Genomic DNA, 21131 nt, shown 5'->3' with positions numbered 1-21131 from the left:
GTCAGCCTCCGCTTACTTGCTTCTAGGTTTTGCGGCCTTTTTTGCTGCGCCGAGTTAAGGTGGATGTTGAGAAGCAGATGCCCAAAAAGTATGAGCATGTTATCCGTTGCCGGCTCTCCAAGCGCCAGCGCTGTCTCTATGATGACTTCATGGCACAGACCACGTAAGGGAGGACTGAGGGTGGGCCTTGGGATCATAGATTGTAGCGGAGGTGGCTGTCAGAATGTCCTGTTTATTTTTTCTCTTTCCCCAGAACTAAGGAGACATTAGCCACAGGGCATTTCATGAGTGTCATCAACATTTTGATGCAGTTGCGAAAAGTCTGCAATCATCCAAATCTTTTTGACCCTCGACCTGTTACCTCTCCCTTCATCACCCCAGGCATCTGCTTCAGCACCGCCTCTCTGGTGCTAAGGGCCACTGATATCCATCCCCTCCAGGTAAGTAGTTGTTTCCAAGGTTATTGGTCCGTACCCCAATCCCATACCTCTTTTGTTTTGACTAAGGTCCGACCTTTTGGATCCTTACTACCCTCAATACTGTTCCCCTATTTCAACCCTATTCCCCTGGTTTCATTGTTTTCTACCCATGTGACTTTTTTTTGAGACAGAGCCTGACTCTTGCCCGGGCTAGAGTACCATGGCGTCACTTTGGCTCACAGCAACCTCAAACTCCTGGGCTCAAGCGATCCTCCTGCCTCAGCCTCCCTAGTAGCTGGGACTATAGGCATGGGCCACCACACCCGGCTAATTTTTTTCTATATATTTTTAGTTGTCCAGCTAATTTCTTTCTATTTTTAGTAGAAACGGGGTCTTGCTCTTGCTCAGGCTGATCTTGATCTCCTGACCTCGAGCAATCCTCCCACCTCGGCCTCCCAGAGTGCTAGGATTATAGGCGTGAGCCACTGTGCCGGCCAGCCATGTGACTTTTACCAAGTTAATTATTAATCTCTAAGCCTAGGCAACATAGCAAGACCCTGTCTCTAAAAAAAATTTTTTATTTTAATTTTCAATCATTATGAGTGTATAATATTACATTATGTATCTTTGTAGGGTACATGTGATGCTTTGATACAGGCATACAGGGTGAATTAATCAAATCAGGGTAATTGAGGTATCCATTACTTTAGGCACTTTACATTTCTTTCTGTTAGAAACATTTCAATTCTAATTTTCTAGTGATTGTACAGTATACTCTAATTTCTTGTTGATCTACAAAAAATTTTTTAAAAATTAGCTGAGTATGGTGGCATACACTTGTGTCCCAGCTTCTCAGGAGGTTGAGGCAGGAGGATCACTTGACCCTAGGAATTCAAGGCTGCAGTGAGCTGTGATTGTGCATGCCACTGCACTCCAGCCTGGGTGACAGAGTGAGAGTCTGTCTCTTAAAAAAAAAAAAAAAGAGAAAGAAAAATAGCCTTTGTTTCTTTGCCCTTCAAAACAGACATCATAAAGTCTGTTCTGCAGTGTGTTTGAAAATTAAGTTAATATTTTTGGAAGTTAGACCTATGCCTGACATATTTGTAGTTACTTTGTAAATATTTTGTTTTTCCTACTCCTGTCTTTTTGACCAGTTTTTTCCCACCTAAGGTTTTTTTTTATTGTGGTACAATACATGTAACAAAATTTACTGTTTTAACCACTTTTAGGTGTACAGTTCAGTGGCATCGAGTACATTTACATTGTTGTGCAATTGTCATCATCATCTGTCTCCAGAACTTTTTCATCTTCCCAAACTAAAGCTCTATACCCATTGAAAAATAACTGCCCATTTCCTGTTCCTCCTAGCCTCTGGTATCTGCCATTCTACTTCTGTTTCTAGGAATTTGACTCTTCTAGATACTTCATACAAATGGAATTATGAAATATTTGTCCTTTGAGAATGACTTATTTCACTTAGCATAATGCCTTTTTTTGCCCTGAGTAGAGTGCCGTGGCGTCAGCACAGCTCACAGCGACCTCAAACTGCTAGGGTCACCAATCCTGCCTCAGCCTCCTGAGTAGCTGAGATTATAGGCCTGTACCACCATGCCCAGCAAATTTTTTCTATTTTTAGTAGAGGTGGGGGTCTCACTCTTGCTGAGGCTGGTCTTGAACTCTTGACCTCAAGTGATCCTCCTGCCTTGGCCTCCCAACATGCTAGGAGCACAGGCATGAGCCATAGCCCCTGGCCTGTATTATCTTCTTTGGAGAAATATCTATTGCAGACTTGCTGAATTTTTTTTTTTTTTTGAGACAGAGTCTCGCTTTGTTGCCTGGGCTAGAGTGAGTGCTGTGGCGTTAGCCTAGCTCACAGCAACCTCAAACTCCTGGGCTCAAGTGATCCTCCTGCCTCAGCTTCCCGAGTAGCTGGGACTACAGGCATGAGCCACCATGCCCAGCTAAGTTTTTCTATATATATTTTTAGCTGTCCATATCATTTCTATTTTTAGTAGAGATGGTGTTTCACTCTTGCTCAGACTGATCTCAAACTCCTGACCTCGAGCGATCCTCCTGCCTCGGCCTCCCAAAGTGCTAGGATTACAGGCGTGAGCCACCGTGCTCGGCCTAAATTTTTAAAAATAGGGTTTTTTGTTGTTGAGTTGGAGTTTTTATATGCTTTGGAAATTAACCCCTTATCAGATGTATGCTTTGCAAATATCTTGTCCCGTTTCATGGGTTGGCTTTTCACTCTGTTGATAGTGTTCTTTGATGCACAAAAGTTTTAAATTTTGGTGTGTTCCAGTTTATCTGTTTCTTTCATTGCTTATGGTTTTGTGTCATCTCCAAGAAATCATTGCAAAGTTGGTATCTTTGACACCCTGCTTTGTGTTCTTTCTTGTGGCAGCGGATAGACATGGATCGGTTTGACCTTATTGGCCTGGAGGGTCGTGTTTCACGATATGAGGCAGACACATTTCTGCCCCGGCACCGCCTCTCCCGCCGGGTACTACTAGAGGTGGCTACTGCTCCTGACCCCCCACCCCGGCCCAAGCCAGTCAAGATGAAGGTCAACAGGTACCAGAACTAAGGAATAAGAGGATGGGTTCCTAGAAAAAGTGGCTACAGCTGGCTGGAGGGGATTAGGGTGTCAAGGAAAGAGTTGGAGGCTAGGCTAGAATGTTTATAGGGGATGGGTGCAAATAGTATGAAGGGATTGGGGGAGAAAGTAACTAGAAAAGGGTTCTGGGACAGGCTCTTGTATTTGTCACTAATTTTTTTTCCCTCTTTGTCCTTTGGGTCTCTTTTCTTTACCCCCCTTTGCCTTTATAATCTTTTTGCTTCATTTTCTTTCTTCCTTTCTCTTGCTACTCCTTATTCTCCTTCCCTCCCTATCCACCCCCTTGATTTTTCCTCATAGAATGTTGCAGCCAGTGTCTAAGCAAGAAGGGCGAACAGTGGTGGTGGTGAACAGCCCACGGACACCCCTGGGCCCTGTCCCAGTCCGACCCCCTCCAGGCCTTGAGCTTTCAGCCCAGCCCACCCCTGGCCCATCCCCCCCAGTTCTACCAGCACCACTGATGGTGTCAGCCTCACCTGCCGGGCCCCCACTTATTCCTGCATCCAGGCCCCCGGGCCCTGTTCTCTTGCCTCCACTGCAGCCAAACAGTGGTCCTCTCCCCCAAGGTAAGTTGAAATGGGAGCCAAAGATTATGGGTGGTGTTTCAGAAGGTTGTTCAGATTGGGGAAGTAGTAGTGAAATTAAAGGATTGGAGGAGCTGGGTTGGAAATAGGGGTATGGTGTTTGATGGGCTAGAAAGGAGTATGGAGGCTTTTGGGACCAGGCTAAGGCTTTAGTCAGGGTATATCTGACAGGTGTTTGCTTTGTGTCTGCAGTGTTGCCATCCCCCCTGGGGGTCCTGAGTGGGACCTCACGGCCTCCCACACCAACCCTGTCCCTGAAGCCAATGCCACCTGCCCCAGTTCGCCTGAGCCCCGCCCCACCTCCAGGCTCCTCTAGCCTGTTGAAGCCTCTAACGGTGCCACCAGGCTATACCTTCCCTCCTGCTGCTGCCACCACCACCTCTACCACCACGGTGACTGCTACCACCACAGCAGTGCCAGCTCCGACTCCTGCACCACAGCGCCTCATTCTGTCTCCCGAAATGCAGGCTCGCCTGCCCTGTGAGTTCCCAGGGCTCCGTGGTGAGGGACTTGAGTTGGGAGGAAGGTTTATATGCCAGAGAGTTGGAGAAGAAAAATTCAGGAACATGAAAGTATCAAATTCTAGGCAGGTGTTTTGCAAAACATTGGTAAATTGTAATTAAGAGCCCTGAAGGAATTCACACAGAGAGGTGACACATAGATGAGTAAGTAGTGGTAAGCCCAGCAATAGAAAATTACTTGGAGTAAAAGGGCAGTATGGAGGAGGGGGTGGTGGTTAGCTCGGTCTGATGGTGGGTACTTAGAGGATGGAAAGGAGATTGCTAAACAAACCAGTATGATTGGAAGGAGTAGCACATCAAACGCTCAGAGGCTGTAGATAAAGGCTGAGTTTGCTGGGATATGGTAAATTGTGGGAAAGGCTTGGAGGAATTGGACACTTCGGGGAGAGGTGTGCCTTTCCTGGGGATCTTTGAGGTGGCATCAGGCAGGGTGACCTGTGTACAGTGAGGCTTTCTCTGTTTGTAGCAGGTGAAGTGGTCAGCATTGGGCAGCTGGCCTCATTGGCACAACGTCCAGTAGCTAATGCAGGGGGAAGCAAACCTCTCACCTTCCAAATCCAGGGCAACAAGCTGACTTTGACTGGTGCCCAGGTGCGCCAACTTGCCGTGGGGCAGCCCCGCCCGCTGCAAAGTAGGTAAAACCCACCCCCTGTCCTGTCTTTTTCCTCCTCTTCCCTGTCCCTTTGTTTTTGTGGCTCTTTTTAGATGTCAGCCTTTATGTTTCTTTCTCTAACTTTTGGTGGGCAGGGCCAAGGGGAATGGTTGGAGGAGTCTTTTGATAAAGATAAGGAAGAGGTCATTCTAGAGAAGTTATTTCCTGTCTGTTCTTTCCCTCTCTTGCCTTGCTTCTCCCCTCCTCTGGCTGATAGCTGCGTGTCTCTCTCTCTCTCTCTCTCTCTCTCTCTCTCTCTCTCTCTCTCTCTCTCTCTTCCTTAACCCAGGGAATGTGGTGCACCTGGTGTCAGCAGGGGGGCAGCACCACTTCATCAGCCAGCCTGCCCATGTGGCCCTCATCCAGGCCGTGGCCCCGACCCCTGGCCCTACCCCTGTCTCTGTGCTGCCTTCTTCGACCCCCAGCACCACCCCTGCCCCCACTGGCCTCAGCCTTCCGCTTGCTGCTAACCAGGGTGAGGCTCCTGGCCTTCCTACTTACTTAGCCCTTGCTGGCCTTGGTCCTTCCAGGCAGGCCCTTGGGGGCTACTGTCTGTCCAGCCTTCTCTAAGAGTTTTCCCTTGCTAGTATCTCTGATACCTGTCTGCCACCTCCTGCCCCTGGTCTTTTTCCATCGTTTGGGTTTCTTGTTTCTTTTCTACCCTCCTCTCAATGTAGCTTTCTCTTGCAGTGCCACCAACCATGGTGAATAATACAGGCGTGGTGAAGATTGTGGTGAGACAAGCCCCTCGGGATGGACTGACTCCCGTTCCTCCACTGGCCCCAGCACCGCGGCCTCCGAGCTCTGGGCTTCCAGCTGTGTTGACTCCACGCCCCACGTTAACCCCTGGCCGGCTACCCACACCTACTCTGGGTACTGCCCGGGCCCCCATACCCACGCCCACTCTGGTGAGGCCTCTTCTCAAGCTGGTCCACAATCCTTCACCTGAAGTCAGTGGTGAGTCCAGGTGGCTAAGGCCAGAAATTTTTCCTAGGAATGGAGATGAGTTGGGGTATCTTGAGGGGTTTCTTAGTTAAAACAGATCCCTTCATTATCAGCACACTGCCTCGATTTGCAGTGAGCCCCAGAACTGGGCTGCCTGAGCCCTGACCTAATTCCAAAGTACATTTGTTGGAATTTTGAAGGAGAAGAAAATGTTAACTTGTTAGATTCCTTGGAGTTTTGGCCTCATGTTCTGGGAGCAAATACTGTCTGGGAAATAAGGGAAGCTTATTGGGGGGATAAGGGAAAGGGTGGGACAGAGTAGTAGAAAGATCAGGAAAAGAATTCTGGGGCTAACTCATCCTCTGTCTCCACAGCTTCAACACCTGGAACTGCTCCCTTGACCATCTCTTCTCCTCTCCATGTGCCATCCTCACTCCCTGGGCCAGCCTCTTCTCCGATGCCAATTCCCAACTCCTCTCCCCTTGCTAGTCCTGTGTGCTCTACAGTCTCAGTCCCAGTGTCATCTTCACTCCCCATCTCTGTCCCCACCACGCTTCCTGCCCCAGCCTCAGTTCCACTCACCATCCCCATCTCAGCCCCCTTACCTGTTTCGGCTTCGGGCCCAGCTCTGTTGACCAATGTGACTCCAACACTGGCACCTGTTGTCTCAGCGGCTCCTGGACCCCCCTCTTTGGCACCAGCTGGGGCTTCGCCGTCAGCATCAGCCTTGACTCTAGGTTTGGCCACAGCTCCGTCCCTGTCCTCATCTCAGACACCACCTGGTCACCCTCTGTTGTTGGCTCCCACCTCTTCACATGTTCCAGGGTTGAACTCAACTGTGGCCCCAGCATGCTCACCTGTCCTGGTGCCAGCTTCAGCTCTGGCCAGTCCTTTTCCAGCAGCGCCAAATCCAGCTCCAGCTCAGGCTTCCCTTCTGGCTCCAGCGCCTTCTGTATCTCAGGCTCTAGCCACTTCTCTGGCTCCTATGGCGGCTCCACAGACAGCAATCCTGGCTCCTTCTCCAGCTCCTACTCTGGCTCCTCTTCCAGTCCTGGCACCATCGCCAGGTCCTGCTCCTGTCCTGGCTCCATCGCAGACTCCAGTTCCAGTTATGGCTCCATCATCTACTCCAGGAACCCCTTTAGCCTCAGCTTCCTCAGTGGTGCCAGCTCCAACTCCTGTGTTGGCTCCATCATCAACTCAAACTATGGTACCAGCCCCAGTTCCATCACCTCTTCTGAGCCCGGCTTCTACACAGACACTGGCCCTAGCCCCAGCTTTAGCACCCACTCTTGGCGGCTCGTCTCCATCTCAGACACTCTCTTTGGGAACAGGGAACCCCCAGGGCCCCTTTCCAACTCAGACGTTATCATTGACTCCAGCATCATCCCTGGTACCAACTCCAGCCCAGACACTGTCTTTGGCACCAGGACCACCACTGGGTCCAACTCAGATGCTGTCTCTGGCTCCAGCACCCCCTCTGGCTCCAGCTTCTCCAGTGGGCCCGGTCCCAGCTCACACGCTGACTTTGGCTCCAGCATCATCATCTGCTTCACTCCTGGCCCCAGCTTCAGTGCAAACGCTGACCTTGAGTCCTGCCCCTATTCCGGTGCCCACCCTGGGCCCGGCTACAGCTCAAACCCTGGCTCTGGCCCCAGCATCAACACAGGCCCCGGCTTCCCAGGCATCTGGTGCCACTCCCTTGCCTGTCACCATGGTATCCCGGCTTCCTGTTCCCAAGGATGAACCTGAGACACTGACATTGCGCTCTGGTCCCCCCAGCCCTCCCTCCACTGCTACCTCGTTCAGTGGCCCCCGGCCTCGACGCCAGCCCCCCCCACCACCTCGTTCCCCTTTCTATCTGGTAAGTTTTACTTCCTTAAAGGAGAGGGAACAGGAAGTTGAGTTTCTTTGGTGTGTTGGTAGAGTGGAGGGAACAGAATATTGTCACTTATAATTTGGCAAATTACAAAGTCTAGTGTTATGGACCAAGTGTTTGAATGACATTTGGACAAGTCTCTTCCCTGGGCTTGTACCCTCATCTGTAAAATGGGAATAATAATCCATGTTCTACCTTTGTCACTGGGGTCATTGAGGACCAAATGTGCTTTTATAAGTATTAATCACTGATGTGTTCAAGGCTTTTTAGTTATCAGTTGTCTCTGGTTCTTGCCTACTCTTTTGAATTAGTGTTGGCATCTAATTGCCCAATTTTACAGATACGGAAACTAGCCCACTAAATGATATTCTAAAGGTTATGTAATTTGTGAGAACACAGATGTGCTGATTCTACTGCTTTTTCCTCTTCCCCACAAGAGGCAGTCCTCAGAGACAGGAAGACTTCTCAGTTGCTAAAACCATCATTGTCATCAACTGTTTGAACTTCTAAGGGGTAGATGCAACCATGGGAATATAGTTTTCTAAAGATCATGAACTTCTGATTTTGCCAGTTATTCATCTCTTCCAGTTTTTTACCTTCATGGTGATAAGCGGACAGACGCTAAAAGGAACTCTGTTCCGTCTCCCTTCATGTGCTTTCTGGTAGTCATTTTTCTCCTCTACTATCTGTGTAGGTCTTTGTATAACATGGTTAAGTTAAACTCACAGCTCATCTTAGAGTAAATAACCCAGGAACTAAGGAGAAGACAGATCCAGTGAGTTCCTTTAGGCCCTCTATTTCTCTGTTATCAGAGCTGCTGCTTATTCTTTGCCTCAGCCCTAGTCCCCTACTCTCTACCAGTACCATTGACTCCAGCTTTGGTCTGTTCCTGATGTGGCTAGGTTGGTCCTGGCTTTTTGGGAGTAGATAGTAGAGGGGGAAGGGCCTAGATCCTAACCCAAGGGTGGCAACCCATGGTCTGTGCTTAATTTTGATTGCTCTGCAAGTAGGTAATAGCTTTTTGCTACTGTTTTTCCTTAAACATTTTGATGTATATATCATACTGCTGTGGTCCCCAACCCCCAGGCTATGGCCCGATACCAGTCCATCACTGCCTGAGCTCGCCCCCCAGCCCCCACCCCGGAAAAATTGTCTTCCATGAAACTTAGGAACCGGGCCACACAGCAGGTGAGCTGTAGGCCCAACCAGGAAAGCTTCATCTGTATTTACAGCTCCTGCAGCCACTCCCCATCACTCGCATCACTGCCTGAGCTCTGCCCACCCCCCTCCCCTTCCCCAGTCTGTGGAAAAACTGTCTTCAATGAAACCAGTCCCTGATACCAAAAAGGTTGGGGAGTGCTGAATACAATTTACCCATTTGAAGTGTACATTTCAGTGGCTTCTTAGTATATTCATAGAGTTGTGCAGCCATTACCACAATCAATTTTGGAGCCTTTCCATGGCCCCAGAAAGAAACCCTGTACCCCTTAGCCATCATCCCCTGATCCCTCCATCCCTCCTAGTTCTAGATGATCACTGATCTATTTTTTTTGTCTTTTTAGATTTGCCTGTGAAGTCATAATATACGGGCTTTTGTGACTGGCTTCTTTCACTTAGCATAATGGTTTTTGAGGTTCATTGTGGTATAGCATGTATCAGTACTTCATTTCTTTTTATGTTGAATAATATGTCATTGTATGGATGTACCGCATTTTATGTATCCGTTAGTTGATGAAGACATTTGGGTTATTTCTATTTTTTGGTTCTTAAGAATAATGGTGTTATGAACATTTCATGTACAAGTTTTTGTGTGGATGTACATTATTAACTTCTCTTAGATATATACCAAGGAGAAGAATTGCTGCGTCATATGGTAACTATGTTTAACTGTTTGAGGAACTGCCAAACTTTTCCAAAGTGGCTACACCATTTGACAATCCCACCAGCAGTTTGTGAGGATTCCAGTTTCTGCACGTTTTTGCCAACACTTATTTGTCTTTTTGATTGTAGCTGTCCTGGTGGGTGTGAAGTGGTATTTTATTATGGTTTTGATTTACATTTTCCTGTTGGCTAGTGTTGTTGAACATTTTTTCATGTGGTTATTGGTCATTTGGGTATCTTCTTTAAAAAAATATCTGTTCACATTCTTTGTTTCATTTATTTATTTATTTGAGACAGGGTCTTTCTTTGTTGCCTAGGCCAGAGTGCAGTAGCATCATCATACCTCACTGCAGCCTCCAACTTCTGGGCTCAAGCAATCCTCTTGTCTCAGCCTCCTGAATAGCTGGGACTGCTAGCTACATGATGTGCACCACCATGCCCAGCTAGTTTTTCTTTCTTCTTTTCTTTTTTTTTTTTGAGGCAGAGTCTCGCTCTATTGCCTGGGCTGTAGTGCCGTGGAGTCAGCCTAGCTCACAGCAACCTCAAACTCCTGGGCTCAACCAATCCTACTGCCTCAGCCTCCCAAGTAGCTGGGACTACAGGCATGCACCACCATGCCTGGCTAATTTTTTCTATATATTTTTAGCTGTCCAGATCATTTCTTTCTATTTTTAGTAGAGATGGGGTCTCGCTCTTGCTCAGGCTGATCTCAAACTCCTGACCTCGAGTGATCCTCCCACCCTGGCCTCCCAGAGTGCTAGGATTACAGGCGTGAGCCACTGCGCCTGGCCCCAGTTTTTCTATTTTTTGTAGAGACGGGGTCTTGTTCTTGCTCATGTTGGTCTCGAACTCCTGGCCTTGAACAATGCTGCTACCTCAGCCTCCCCAAATGCTAGGATTATAGGCATGAACCTCCATGCCTGGCCACCCCTTTGCTCTTTTTAAAAAATGGGCTGTCTTTTTGTTATTGAGTTGTAAGAATTCTCTACAAATATTTTCTCTTTTGCTACTGTTGAGGGCTGGCCCATATTGGTTATCCTTCTTCTAGAATGCCTTTTTTCTCTCTCACTTAGAGCACCTCAAGCCAAGAGGTATTTCAGGACCATCTCCTGGGATCTGGTCTCCTTCATTTGTTCATTGTATTAACAGATACATTTATTGAGAGCCTGCTTTGTGCTAGATACTGAGCTGGATACTGGGTGATGATACTGAGCGAGGTTAGATACTGTTCAGGTTATATGGGGCGTACAGTGTAGTGAGTAGAGGATGTCAATCAATAACCATACACATATAAAACTACAAATGTGATAAGTGCTACAAAGGAGAGTTAGGTGGTTTTATAGACTGAAACTGGAAGCACAGAGATAGGAAAGCACTAAGTCAGAGTCACACAGATTTCCTATTAGATTGTCCTTTTTCTTTCTTGGGGTGATGATACTTACATATCTGGTTAGCTGTTCAATCCTAACCCATTCCATTCCAGCTGGGGATTTGATTAACCCCTCTGTATCGTGGTCAGCAATTTGAAGAAGGCTTGTGATAGTTGTTTTGGCTCTACCACAAGAAGATACATTAGATGTTCTGGAGTTGAGTGTCATATAGCAAAATTCCCACAATCATCCATTCTATGAAATTGTTGGATATGCAGACCTTAATTTTGAATATTCAAGGCATTGTGTTTTGTTAACATACAGGGGAAGATCAATTTTCTCTTGCACAGAAGCTATTTCATTTAACATTTCATGAAAACTTGGAAAACTACAAAAAGCATAGTATATTTTTGAATCTCGGGAAGAGGTTGAATTTTCTCTAAGGCTTTGATGTGGACCTTTGACATTAGTTACTTTGTTTTTTTCTCTCATCTCTAGGATTCTCTGGAGGAAAAGCGAAAGCGGCAGCGGTCTGAACGCCTGGAACGGATTTTCCAGCTTAGTGAGGCTCATGGGGCCCTGGCACCCGTGTATGGGACTGAAGTCCTGGATTTCTGTACCCTGCCCCAACCTGTTGCCAGCCCCATCGGCCCTCGTTCTCCTGGCCCCAGCGACCCCACCTTTTGGACTTACACCGAGGCTGCCCACCGGGCTGTACTGTTTCCCCAGCAACGACTAGACCAGCTGTCAGAAATCATTGAGAGGTTGGCAGGGCTAAGTGCTAATGGGGAGTGGGTCTTGGGGCCTTAGAGTGGATGTTAGTGCTTACGGCTGGTGAAGGTGCTAACTTCTGGGGCATTTCAGAGTCACATCTTTTACACTCCTGGCCTTCTTCCTTTCACAGGTTCATCTTTGTCATGCCTCCTGTGGAGGCACCTCCCCCTTCCCTACATGCCTGCCACCCACCTCCTTGGCTGGCCCCACGTCAGGCAGCCTTCCAGGAACAATTGGCCTGTGAGCTCTGGCCCAGGGCTCGTCCTTTGCACCGTATTGTGTGTAACATGCGCACCCAGTTCCCTGACTTGAGACTCATCCAGTATGATTGCGGTGAGTTCAATGGCCAGTGTAGGACTCTTCTTTTCTTAGTAGCAAGCCTGGTATATCAGAGGGATGCTGCACATAAGGTCTCCAGGGATTTCTGTAAAGAATTAGGCAGTCTTTTTAGGTTATGCTAGTGGGCAAGATGGAGAAATGTATGCCTTTTGATGGATTCTTGGCATTTATGAATTTAACTTTCATGAAAGTTGAAAATACGTGCTGCTAATTCATTTATTCATTCAGTGATCATTTTGTGAACATCTTTCATATTTTGCTAATGATTTGGGATACAATAGCAAGCAAGGCAGCACAGTTTTTAGATTTATGGGAAAAGATGTGTGGTGGTATAAGACTGCACAGTAAATATAAATTTTGCTCTGAGAAAAGATGGGGACCTTTGTATTGGTTAGAATGTATTTGGCTGCAAGTAACAGTAAACTAGCTAACAGTGGCTTAAACCAGCAGTCTCCAACCTTTTTTGGCACCAAGGACCAGTTTCATGGAAGACAGTTTTTCCAGGGGGTAACGGGGAGGCCGTGGAGCTCAGGTGGTGAAGCCAGCCATGGAGAGGAGGATGAGGAAGGGAGCAACAGTAAACACAGATGAAGCTTCACCAGCTGCTCACTTCCTGCTCTGTGCCCGCACCTTCCTAAGTTTCATGGAAAAGAGTTTTTCCATGGGGGCCGGGCAGGGGACAGTGGAGCTCTGTAGCCCAGTCTCTAACAGGCCTTGGACCGGTTCTGGTCTGACACCCGGGGGTTGGGGACCACAGGCTTAAACCACAAGAGCATTTATTGTTTCCTTAATGAGAAATTCTGGGAATAGTGGTGTGTGACTTGTTCAGCAGCTTAATATTTTCATGCACCCAGGACCTTATCTTTTTACCTTGCCATACCATCTTTATTTAGCATTTTTTTTTTTTTTTTTTTAGAGGTGGGGTGTCTCGGTGTTGTCCAGGCTGGTCTTGAACTCCTGGGTTTAAGCAGTCCTCCTGCCTTGGCCTCCCAAAGTGCTGGGATTACAGGTGCAATCCGTCGTGCACAGCCACCATACCATCTTTGGTTTTATCTTTTTTTTTTTTTTTTTTAACCTCTTCCTTTTGAGACAGAGTTTCGCTCTGTTTCCAGGTTAGAGTGCAGTGATGTCATCATAGCTCACTGCAACTTTGAACTCCTGAGCTCAAGCGATTGGCCTGCCTCAGCTTCCTGAGTAGTAGGTACTGTAGGCATGTGCCACCATGCCTAGCTAATTTTCTTTTCTTTTCTTTTCTTTTCTTTTGTTTTTTTTTTTTTTGTAGAGACAGGGTCTTGTTACGTTGCTCAGGCTGGTCTCTAACTCTTGGCCTCAAGCGATCCTCCTGCCTCTGCCTCCCAAAATGCTGGAATTACTGGCATGAGCCACCTGCGCCAGGCCAGCTTTTATCTTTTTGTTCCCATGTTTATTTCTTCATAGTGTTAAGATGGCAGCCATAGTTCCAGGGAGCACACCAGTCTTCTAAGCAGGAAACAATAGGTTGAGACAAAACACTTAATAAGTTTTTTTCCTTTTTTTAATGTTTGGAAAATTAAGCCCTTCCAGATGAGTTTGCTTCATAACTCATTGGCTCAGACTTGGCCATATATGCCCATTGCTAGAGCAATCACCGAAAAAGGGGAACAGCAAAGAAGAACTGTGGCTTATTTAGACCAATCTTGATTCATTTTCTGGGGTTGGGTTGTGGCCTGTCTCTCCTGGGAGCAAGGGATCTCTTCGAGGTGTCCACAGTGTTAATCAGGTTCTATTACCCAAGAATGGCTATTGGACAAGAGTGACCAGTTTCTGCCACAACCCTGTGTAGACATTTCTATAGTAACATGTTTAGAGATGTCCTAGATGTCCTAGAATATAAGAATTTTTATTCATGTGTGTTCAATAAATATTTTAATAAAAAATAAATTTTATAACTTTTGAAACCAGAGTAGATGAATTGAAATCATTAAGAATGTTCAAATTGACTTATCAGAAATGTTGTAGATGTTATTTCTGTGTTTAATGGGAGGTTGAACTAGATAACCTCCTAAGATCCTATCTGACTCTGTAGTTCTGATCTGTGACTTTAAATCCCTATCTGTAAGCCATGACCATGGATTTGTTGATGTCTGTCCTGTGAATCTGTTCTATATTTCAGCAAGTATGATTATTGTAGTACTTAAAGATCTCTTACTCATTAGCTGGGCTTGGTGGTGTGCACCTGTAGTCCCAGCTACTGGGGAGGCTGAGATGTGGGGGGTCACTTGAGCTCCAGGAGTTTGAGGCTGCAGTGAGCTATGATTATGCCACTGCACTCCAGCCTGGGTGATAGAGTGAGACCCCCGTTGCAAAAAAAAAAAAAAAAAAATTCTCTTATAAACTGTTAAGGATTCTGTTTTCCCCTCTGATGGTCTATATTCCCCTAACCCTAGTTCATCTCCGAGAAGTTAGATCCCAGGCAGGAGCAGACAAGAGGGGAAACCATAAGGGAAGAAAATGTATGGCATTAAATATTTTGATCTCCTAGGTTAATTGAAACCTTAGTTTAAATCCTTGGTTGCCTTTCAACCATAACCTTCTAGTTGCTAAGTGCTAAGTGTTTTACCAATTCCAGCTTGTAGCTAGCTCCCTGCACCCCTTCATATCTCTTCAGGAAAGTTGCAAACGTTGGCAGTGCTGTTGCGGCAGCTCAAAGCGGAGGGCCACCGAGTGCTCATCTTCACCCAGATGACCCGAATGCTGGATGTATTGGAGCAGTTTCTCACTTACCATGGCCATCTGTACTTGCGTCTGGATGGGTCTACTAGAGTTGAGCAGAGACAGGTAACCCAGGCATCTGCAGCCTTTAGAGGCTCACCTCAGCTTCTGTCTCTTTTTCCCAGGCCTTGGGCTTCCAAAAGGGACCCCACTAAGCCTTGGACCTATTTTTGGAGATAAGTTTCCCAATACTATGTTTCTTCTTTTCTTTCTAGGCCTTGATGGAACGGTTCAATGCAGACAAACGCATATTCTGCTTCATCCTTTCAACTCGGAGTGGGGGTGTGGGCGTGAACCTGACAGGAGCAGACACTGTTGTTTTTTATGACAGCGACTGGAATCCCACCATGGATGCTCAGGCCCAGGATCGCTGTCACCGAATTGGCCAGACCCGAGATGTTCACATCTATAGGTATTGCTTAGTCTTCCCTTCTGTTACTTTACCTTTACTGATAGGGATTCCTTGATTTTTGGCTGTTTACACATGGCCTCCCTCACCCCCTAGGCTTATCAGTGAACGGACAGTGGAGGAGAACATCCTAAAAAAGGCAAATCAGAAGAGAATGTTGGGAGACATGGCCATTGAGGGAGGCAACTTCACCACAGCCTATTTTAAACAGGTACTAAAATTAAGATCTTTCAGCCTGTGCAGAAGAAAACTGCTATGCCTGTGGAAGTTCCTCCTGCTTACTAAAGAGGAGCTGCTTTGGCCTCCGCAAACCTCCTTCTTTAACCAGTGGCACCTCTAATACTTCTAAGGGCTATGAGCCTCACTGCCATAGTCGTAGGACTAGCATTCCACTGGTTCTGACACTTTTCTCTCTGTTCTATCCAATAGCAGACCATCCGAGAGCTGTTTGATATGCCCCTGGAGGAGCCATCTGGCTCATCTGTTCCCTCTGCCCCTGAAGAGGAAGAAGAGACTGTGGCCAGCAAGCAGACCCATATTCTGGAACAGGTGAAAAAAAATGGGCAATCCAGGCCAGGCATGGTGGCTCACGGCTGTAATCCTAGCAGTCTGGGAGGCCGAGGCAGGTGGATCGCTTGAGGTCAGGAGTTAGAGACCAGCCTGAGCAAGAGCGAGACCCCATCTCTACTAAAAATAGAAAGAAATTAGCTGGACAACTAAAAATATATAGAAAAAATTAGCCAGATATGTTGGCACATGCCTGTAGTCCCAGCTACTCGGGAGGCTGAGGCAGAAGGATTGCTTGAACCCAGGAGCCTGAGGTTGCTGTGAGCTAGGCTGACGCCACGGCACTCTAGCCTGGGCAACAGAGTGAGACTCTGTCTCAAAAAAAAAAAAAGTGGGCAATCTCTAAAGTAGAGCTAATGTTTATAGTATATTTTGTCTTTCATTAGTCCATTGAGCTTATCTGGGGGAAAGAACTGTTTCTACTTCTTTTCAGATTACAGTCACCCTTTAATAGTTGTAAGTACATTGCTTATTTGTTCACATGATTTAGTAGGAAAAAAAGATGATTTGAAGTTCACACTTCTAGGTTTGAATTCTATCAGTGCTTCTTAATAATTGTGTTTGTTGGCCAGGTGAAGTGTCTCATCCCTGTAATCCCAGCACTTTGAGAGGCTGAAGCAGGAGGATCGCTTGAGGCTAGGAGTTCAAGAACAGCCTGGGAAATGTAGTGAGACCCAGTCTCTACAAAAAATTTAAAAAATTAACCAGGTGTGGTGGTACATGCCTGTAATTCTAGCTACTCAGGAGGCCAAGGCAGGAGGATCACTTGAGCCCAGGGATTTGAGGCTGTAGTGATCTCTGATCATGCCACTGGACTCTAGAGCAATACCCTGTTCCAAAACAAAAAAAAAAGTGTTCGTTAAGCCAAGTTACAAACTTATTTATTACTTTTCTGAGTCTGACTTTCCGCTTCTTTGAAATACTAATGAGAAGGAAATGACTCAGGATTAAATAGTAAAATCAATATAAGAAATACTTCGTAAATGATGTAAAACACTATTCTAAACATTGGTGCATGATAGAATCACTTGGAATGGTTTTAAAATGAATGATTCCTGGGCTTCTTCTCAAAAATCTCCTTAATCATAATTTTTGGGTTTTGGATCTGAGCTTTTGTATTCCTTCAAAGCTCCAGATATAGACAGGTGTTTAGGAACTACAGGTGTAGCACAACATGGAGATGTTTTTCTCAACTCATTGTTGAGTGTGCTCTAGTCAACTTCCCTCAGTGGCTTTGTTGTGAGCTCCCTGGCTATTCATTTCTCAAGGAAAGACCAGGTGTGGTTGGTATGTTGTCCTGAGGCATCTCAGTGCAAAAATGAATTACAGATTTTTAGATATTCAAATCTTTGTGACTGTCCCCCCAAGAGATCTAAGGCTGACTGTAAAGGAAAGGAAGTAGAGCTAAGGATCTCTAAAGCAGTCATTTTGTCCCTAGTGAGAGTCCTGCTGAAATCCATTACATCCTATGTGAACCACTGAGTTGCTTCGGTAACTCTGGGGGCTCAGAAGGTTGTTAAGTTCTGTTGCAAACCTGGTTTGGTGTTAACTTTGTCTCACATTTATGCCAGAATCAAATCACAGAATATAAGGTCAGGCATGGTGGCTCATGTCTGTAATGCTAGCACTTTGGGAGGTCAAGGCAGGAGGATCACTTGAGCCCAGGAGTTGGAGGCTGCAGTGATGTTGCCACTGCACTCTAGTGCAGGCAACAGAGACCTTGTCTCTAAAAAAAAGAATGTTAAGTTCTTTAAGTCTCACATTATTTTTTCCTCATGTACCCTTGCAGGCATTGTGTCGTGCAGAGGATGAAGAGGATATCCGTGCAGCCACCCAGGCCAAGGCTGAACAGGTGGCTGAGCTTGCAGAATTTAATGAGAATGATGGGTTTCCTGCTGGAGAGGGAGAGGAGGCTGGTCGGCCTGGGGCTGAAGATGAGGAGATGTCCCGGGCTGAACAGGAAATTGCTGCTCTTGTAGAACAGGTCAGTGTTGGACCCACTAGTTCTCGACCTCACCCTCCTTATCTGCTTCCCCTGGGCTCATAGCCATCCTTCTGTCTTCCCTGGTGATAAACAAGGGTGATGGGGCCCTGAACTCCAGGAACCTATGTTCATCACCACTGCTTCTCCCTACAGCTGACCCCCATTGAGCGCTATGCCATGAAATTCCTGGAAGCCTCACTGGAGGAAGTGAGCCGAGAGGAGCTCAAGCAGGCAGAAGTGAGTAATTTGGGGAGCGTGGAGCTGGCAGTGGAAAGCTGCAAATTTCTACTCAATCCCTGCCCTGCTTACCTCTTCCTTACCACCTCTGGGCTCTGTTGTTGGTAGGAGCAAGTGGAAGCTGCCCGCAAAGATCTGGACCAAGCCAAGGAGGAGGTGTTCCGCCTACCACAAGAGGAGGAGGAGGGGCCAGGGGCTGGGGATGAGATTTCCTGTGGGACTGTTGGAGGCAGCCACCGACGAAGTAAGAAGGCCAAGGCCCCTGAGAGGCCAGGAACTCGTGTTAGTGAGCGTCTTCGTGGAGCCCGGGCTGAAACTCAAGGGGCAAACCACACTCCTATCACATCAGCCCATCATACCCGCAACACCACCATGACCCCCCGCTGCAGCCCTGCCAGGGAACGTGTTCCCAGGCCAGTGCCTAGGCCTCGACCCACTCCAGCTTCAGCTCCTATCCCTGTGCCAGTCTGTGTCCCGATACCCATTTCAGCCCCAAATCCAATAACTATTCTTCCTGTCCATATCTTGCCTTCTCCTCCACCTCCTCCTTTGCAGATTCCTCCCTCTTGTTCTCCTGCCTGTACCCCTCCTCCTGCCTGTACTCCTCCACCAGCTCATACCCCACCACCAGCCCAAACCTCTCTCTTAACTGCTTCATCTCCTCTCTTGCTTGGTCCACCTCCTGTCCCCTTCTCTCCTTCAGTCACCAACCTGCCCTTGGGCTTGGGGCCTGAGGCAGAACTGTGTGCACAGGCGTTGTCATCTACAGAGTCTTCGAAGCTGGCTGGCATGGCCAGTCCTGAGACCTCCTCGCTTACTCTTGTGCCGCCTAAGGATCTATTGCCAGTTGCTGTTGAGATCCTACCTGTATCAGAGAAGAACCTTTCACTTGTCCCTTCTGCACCTAGCCCAACCCTCGAGGCTGGCAACGTCCCTAATGGTCAAGAGCAGGAGATCCCAGATTCTGCTGAGGGGACCATCCTCACAGTGTTGCCTGAAGGTGAGGAGTTGCCCATGTGTCTGAGTGAGAGCAATGGGCTGGAGCTCCCACCCTCAGCAGCATATGATGAGCCACTTCAGGAGGCATTGGAAGCTGACAGGAACTCAGAAGAGCTGGTGGAGGCCCAGACCCCAACCTCCAGCCCAGAAAAGCCACAGGAACTTGTTACAGCTGAGGTTGCAGCCCCATCAACCTCATCTTCGACCACTTCCTCACCTGAGGGTCCTTCACCTGCCCGACCGCCTCGGCGTCGCACCAGTGCTGATGTAGAAATTAGGGGTCAGGGGGCTGGTCGGCCAGGGCAACCTCCAGGCCCTAAAGTGCTCCGCAAGCTGCCAGGACGGCTAGTAACTGTGGTAGAGGAAAAGGAACTGGTGAGGCGACGGCGACAACAGCGGGGAACCACCAGCACCCTAGTGCCTGGGGTCTCTGAGACTAGTGCCAGCCCGGGAAGCCCATCTACCCGCAGCGTGTCTGGGCCAGAATCTTCACCTCCCATCGGTGGGCTCTGTGAAGCTGCTCCTCCATCCTCACTGCCCACTCCAACCCAGCAGCCCTTCATAGCTCGTCGTCACATTGAGCTGGGGGTGACTGGTGGGGGCAGCTCAGAGAATGGAGAAGGGCCACTGCTTGCCATCACCCCACCTGCTGTGAAACGTCGGAGGGGGAGGCCCCCCAAGAAGAACAGGTCTCCAGCAGATGCTGGGAGAGGTGTGGATGAGGCATCCTCATCCACCTCCAAGGGAAAAACCAATGGGGCTGACAAAGTCCCTGGGGCTGAAACCCTGATTGTTGCAGAGCCTGTCCTGGGACCCCAGCTTATTCCTGGGCCCCAGGCTCTTGGACCCCAGCCAGTTCACAGACCCAAGCCCATCATCCTGTCACCTGTGGAGAAAAGAAGGCGAGGGCGGCCCCCTAAGGCACGAGATTTGCCCATGCCTGGGACCATTTCCTCTCCAGGGGATGGCAACTTAGAGAGCCGGACGCAGTCACTTCCATTACCACCACCCCTGCCACCACTCCCACCACTGCTAGCCTGTCCCACAGCTACTGTTACCAACACTGTCACCACTGTCACCATTTCAACATCCCCACCTAAGCGGAAGAGGGGCCGACCTCCCAAGAATCCACCATCACCTCGGCCTAGCCAGCTCCCTGTCTTGGACCGTGACAGCACTTCTGTCCTCGAAAGCTGTGGACTGGGGAGGCAGCGGCAACCCCAGGGCCAGGGGGAAAGTGAGGGTAGTTCCTCTGATGAAGATGGAAGCCGCCCCCTCACCCGCCTGGCCCGCCTTCGGCTTGAAGCAGAGGGAATGCGAGGACGAAAGAGTGAAGGGTCCATGGTGGTGGCTGTTATTCAAGATGACCTGGATTTAGCAGATAGTGGGCCAGGCGGGATGGAATTGACACCTCCTGTGGTCTCATTGGCCCCAAAACTGCGTTCAACCCGGCTGCGTCCAGGGTCTCTAGTCCCCCCACTAGAGACTGAGAAGGTGCCTCGCAAACGGGCAGGGACCCCAATTGGTGGGGGTCCTGGGCTGACAAAGCGGGGCCGCCTACAGCCCCCAAGTCCCCTGGGCCCTGAGGGTTCAGTAGAAGAGTCTGAGGCTGAAGCCTCAGGCGAGGAAGAGGAAGGGGATGGGACCCCACGGCGACGGCCTGGCCCCCGCAGGCTTGTTGGGACCACCAACCAAGGGGACCAGCGTATCCTGCGCAGCAGTGCCCTTCCCCACCTGGCTGGCCCTACTATTAGTCACAGAGGCCGCAAGGCCAAGACGTGAGTGGGCTGCCCCTCCACCTAGGCTTTCCACCATGGCCGCTCTCCCTCCATGACCAGGCCTGACTCTGTTAACCACTACTTGAAGTCTTTTGAGGGGAAAAACCTCCAGGGAGACATAGGGGCCTTCTCCCTTCTTTCCACCAAAGTAGGGGGTAGGCAACTGGTTGTCATGGAAATGGGGCTCATCACAATTCCCCTTCCTTTCCACCCCACATGGCTGGGCAGTGTTAAGGGTGGCAAGATAGTCTCTGTCCCCACCCCCTTGTACTTGATTCCCCAGCTATCTTTCACAGCCCACCACCCTTAGGGGAAGGGGGCGGGGCTTCTCTACAATGAGGTTTTTCTTTTCTTTTTTTTTTTTTTTTTTTTTTTTTTTTTTAAGAAGAAAAAATAATAAACTTAGTTTCTGTACGAGCATC

General features: G+C 48.3%; 1 protein-coding gene across 3 annotated transcripts in view; it reads left to right on the top strand.

Moving 5' to 3' along the window:
• LOC123632705 (Snf2 related CREBBP activator protein) overlaps window positions 1-21129 on the top strand; it is a 33909-nt gene extending 12780 nt beyond the window's left edge. For 2 of the 3 annotated variants that reach the window (XM_045543296.1, XM_045543297.1), the window contains exons 17-33: window positions 27-163; window positions 254-440; window positions 2827-2996; window positions 3340-3605; window positions 3816-4103; window positions 4611-4775; window positions 5487-5753; window positions 6116-7605; window positions 11370-11635; window positions 11776-11978; window positions 14632-14801; window positions 14951-15147; window positions 15241-15355; window positions 15574-15693; window positions 17501-17695; window positions 17849-17932; window positions 18041-21129. In XM_045543296.1, the coding sequence (XP_045399252.1) occupies window positions 27-163; window positions 254-440; window positions 2827-2996; window positions 3340-3605; window positions 3816-4103; window positions 4611-4775; window positions 5487-5753; window positions 6116-7605; window positions 11370-11635; window positions 11776-11978; window positions 14632-14801; window positions 14951-15147; window positions 15241-15355; window positions 15574-15693; window positions 17501-17695; window positions 17849-17932; window positions 18041-20713 (6993 nt within the window). In that variant the 3' untranslated portion in view covers window positions 20714-21129. Of the gene's footprint in view, window positions 1-26; window positions 164-253; window positions 441-2826; window positions 2997-3339; window positions 3606-3815; window positions 4104-4610; window positions 4776-5085; window positions 5272-5486; window positions 5754-6115; window positions 7606-11369; window positions 11636-11775; window positions 11979-14631; window positions 14802-14950; window positions 15148-15240; window positions 15356-15573; window positions 15694-17500; window positions 17696-17848; window positions 17933-18040 lie in introns of all 3 variants that reach the window. The other variant, XM_045543298.1, reaches the window with a different exon arrangement.
• Window positions 21130-21131: the final 2 nt, after the last annotated feature.

The sequence above is a fragment of the Lemur catta genome, chromosome 2 (assembly GCF_020740605.2).
Source record: "Lemur catta isolate mLemCat1 chromosome 2, mLemCat1.pri, whole genome shotgun sequence".
Classification (NCBI taxonomy): domain Eukaryota; kingdom Metazoa; phylum Chordata; class Mammalia; order Primates; family Lemuridae; genus Lemur; species Lemur catta.
The sequence above is the reverse complement of the archived record's forward strand: the minus strand, read 5'-3'. Positions and strand labels throughout refer to the sequence as shown.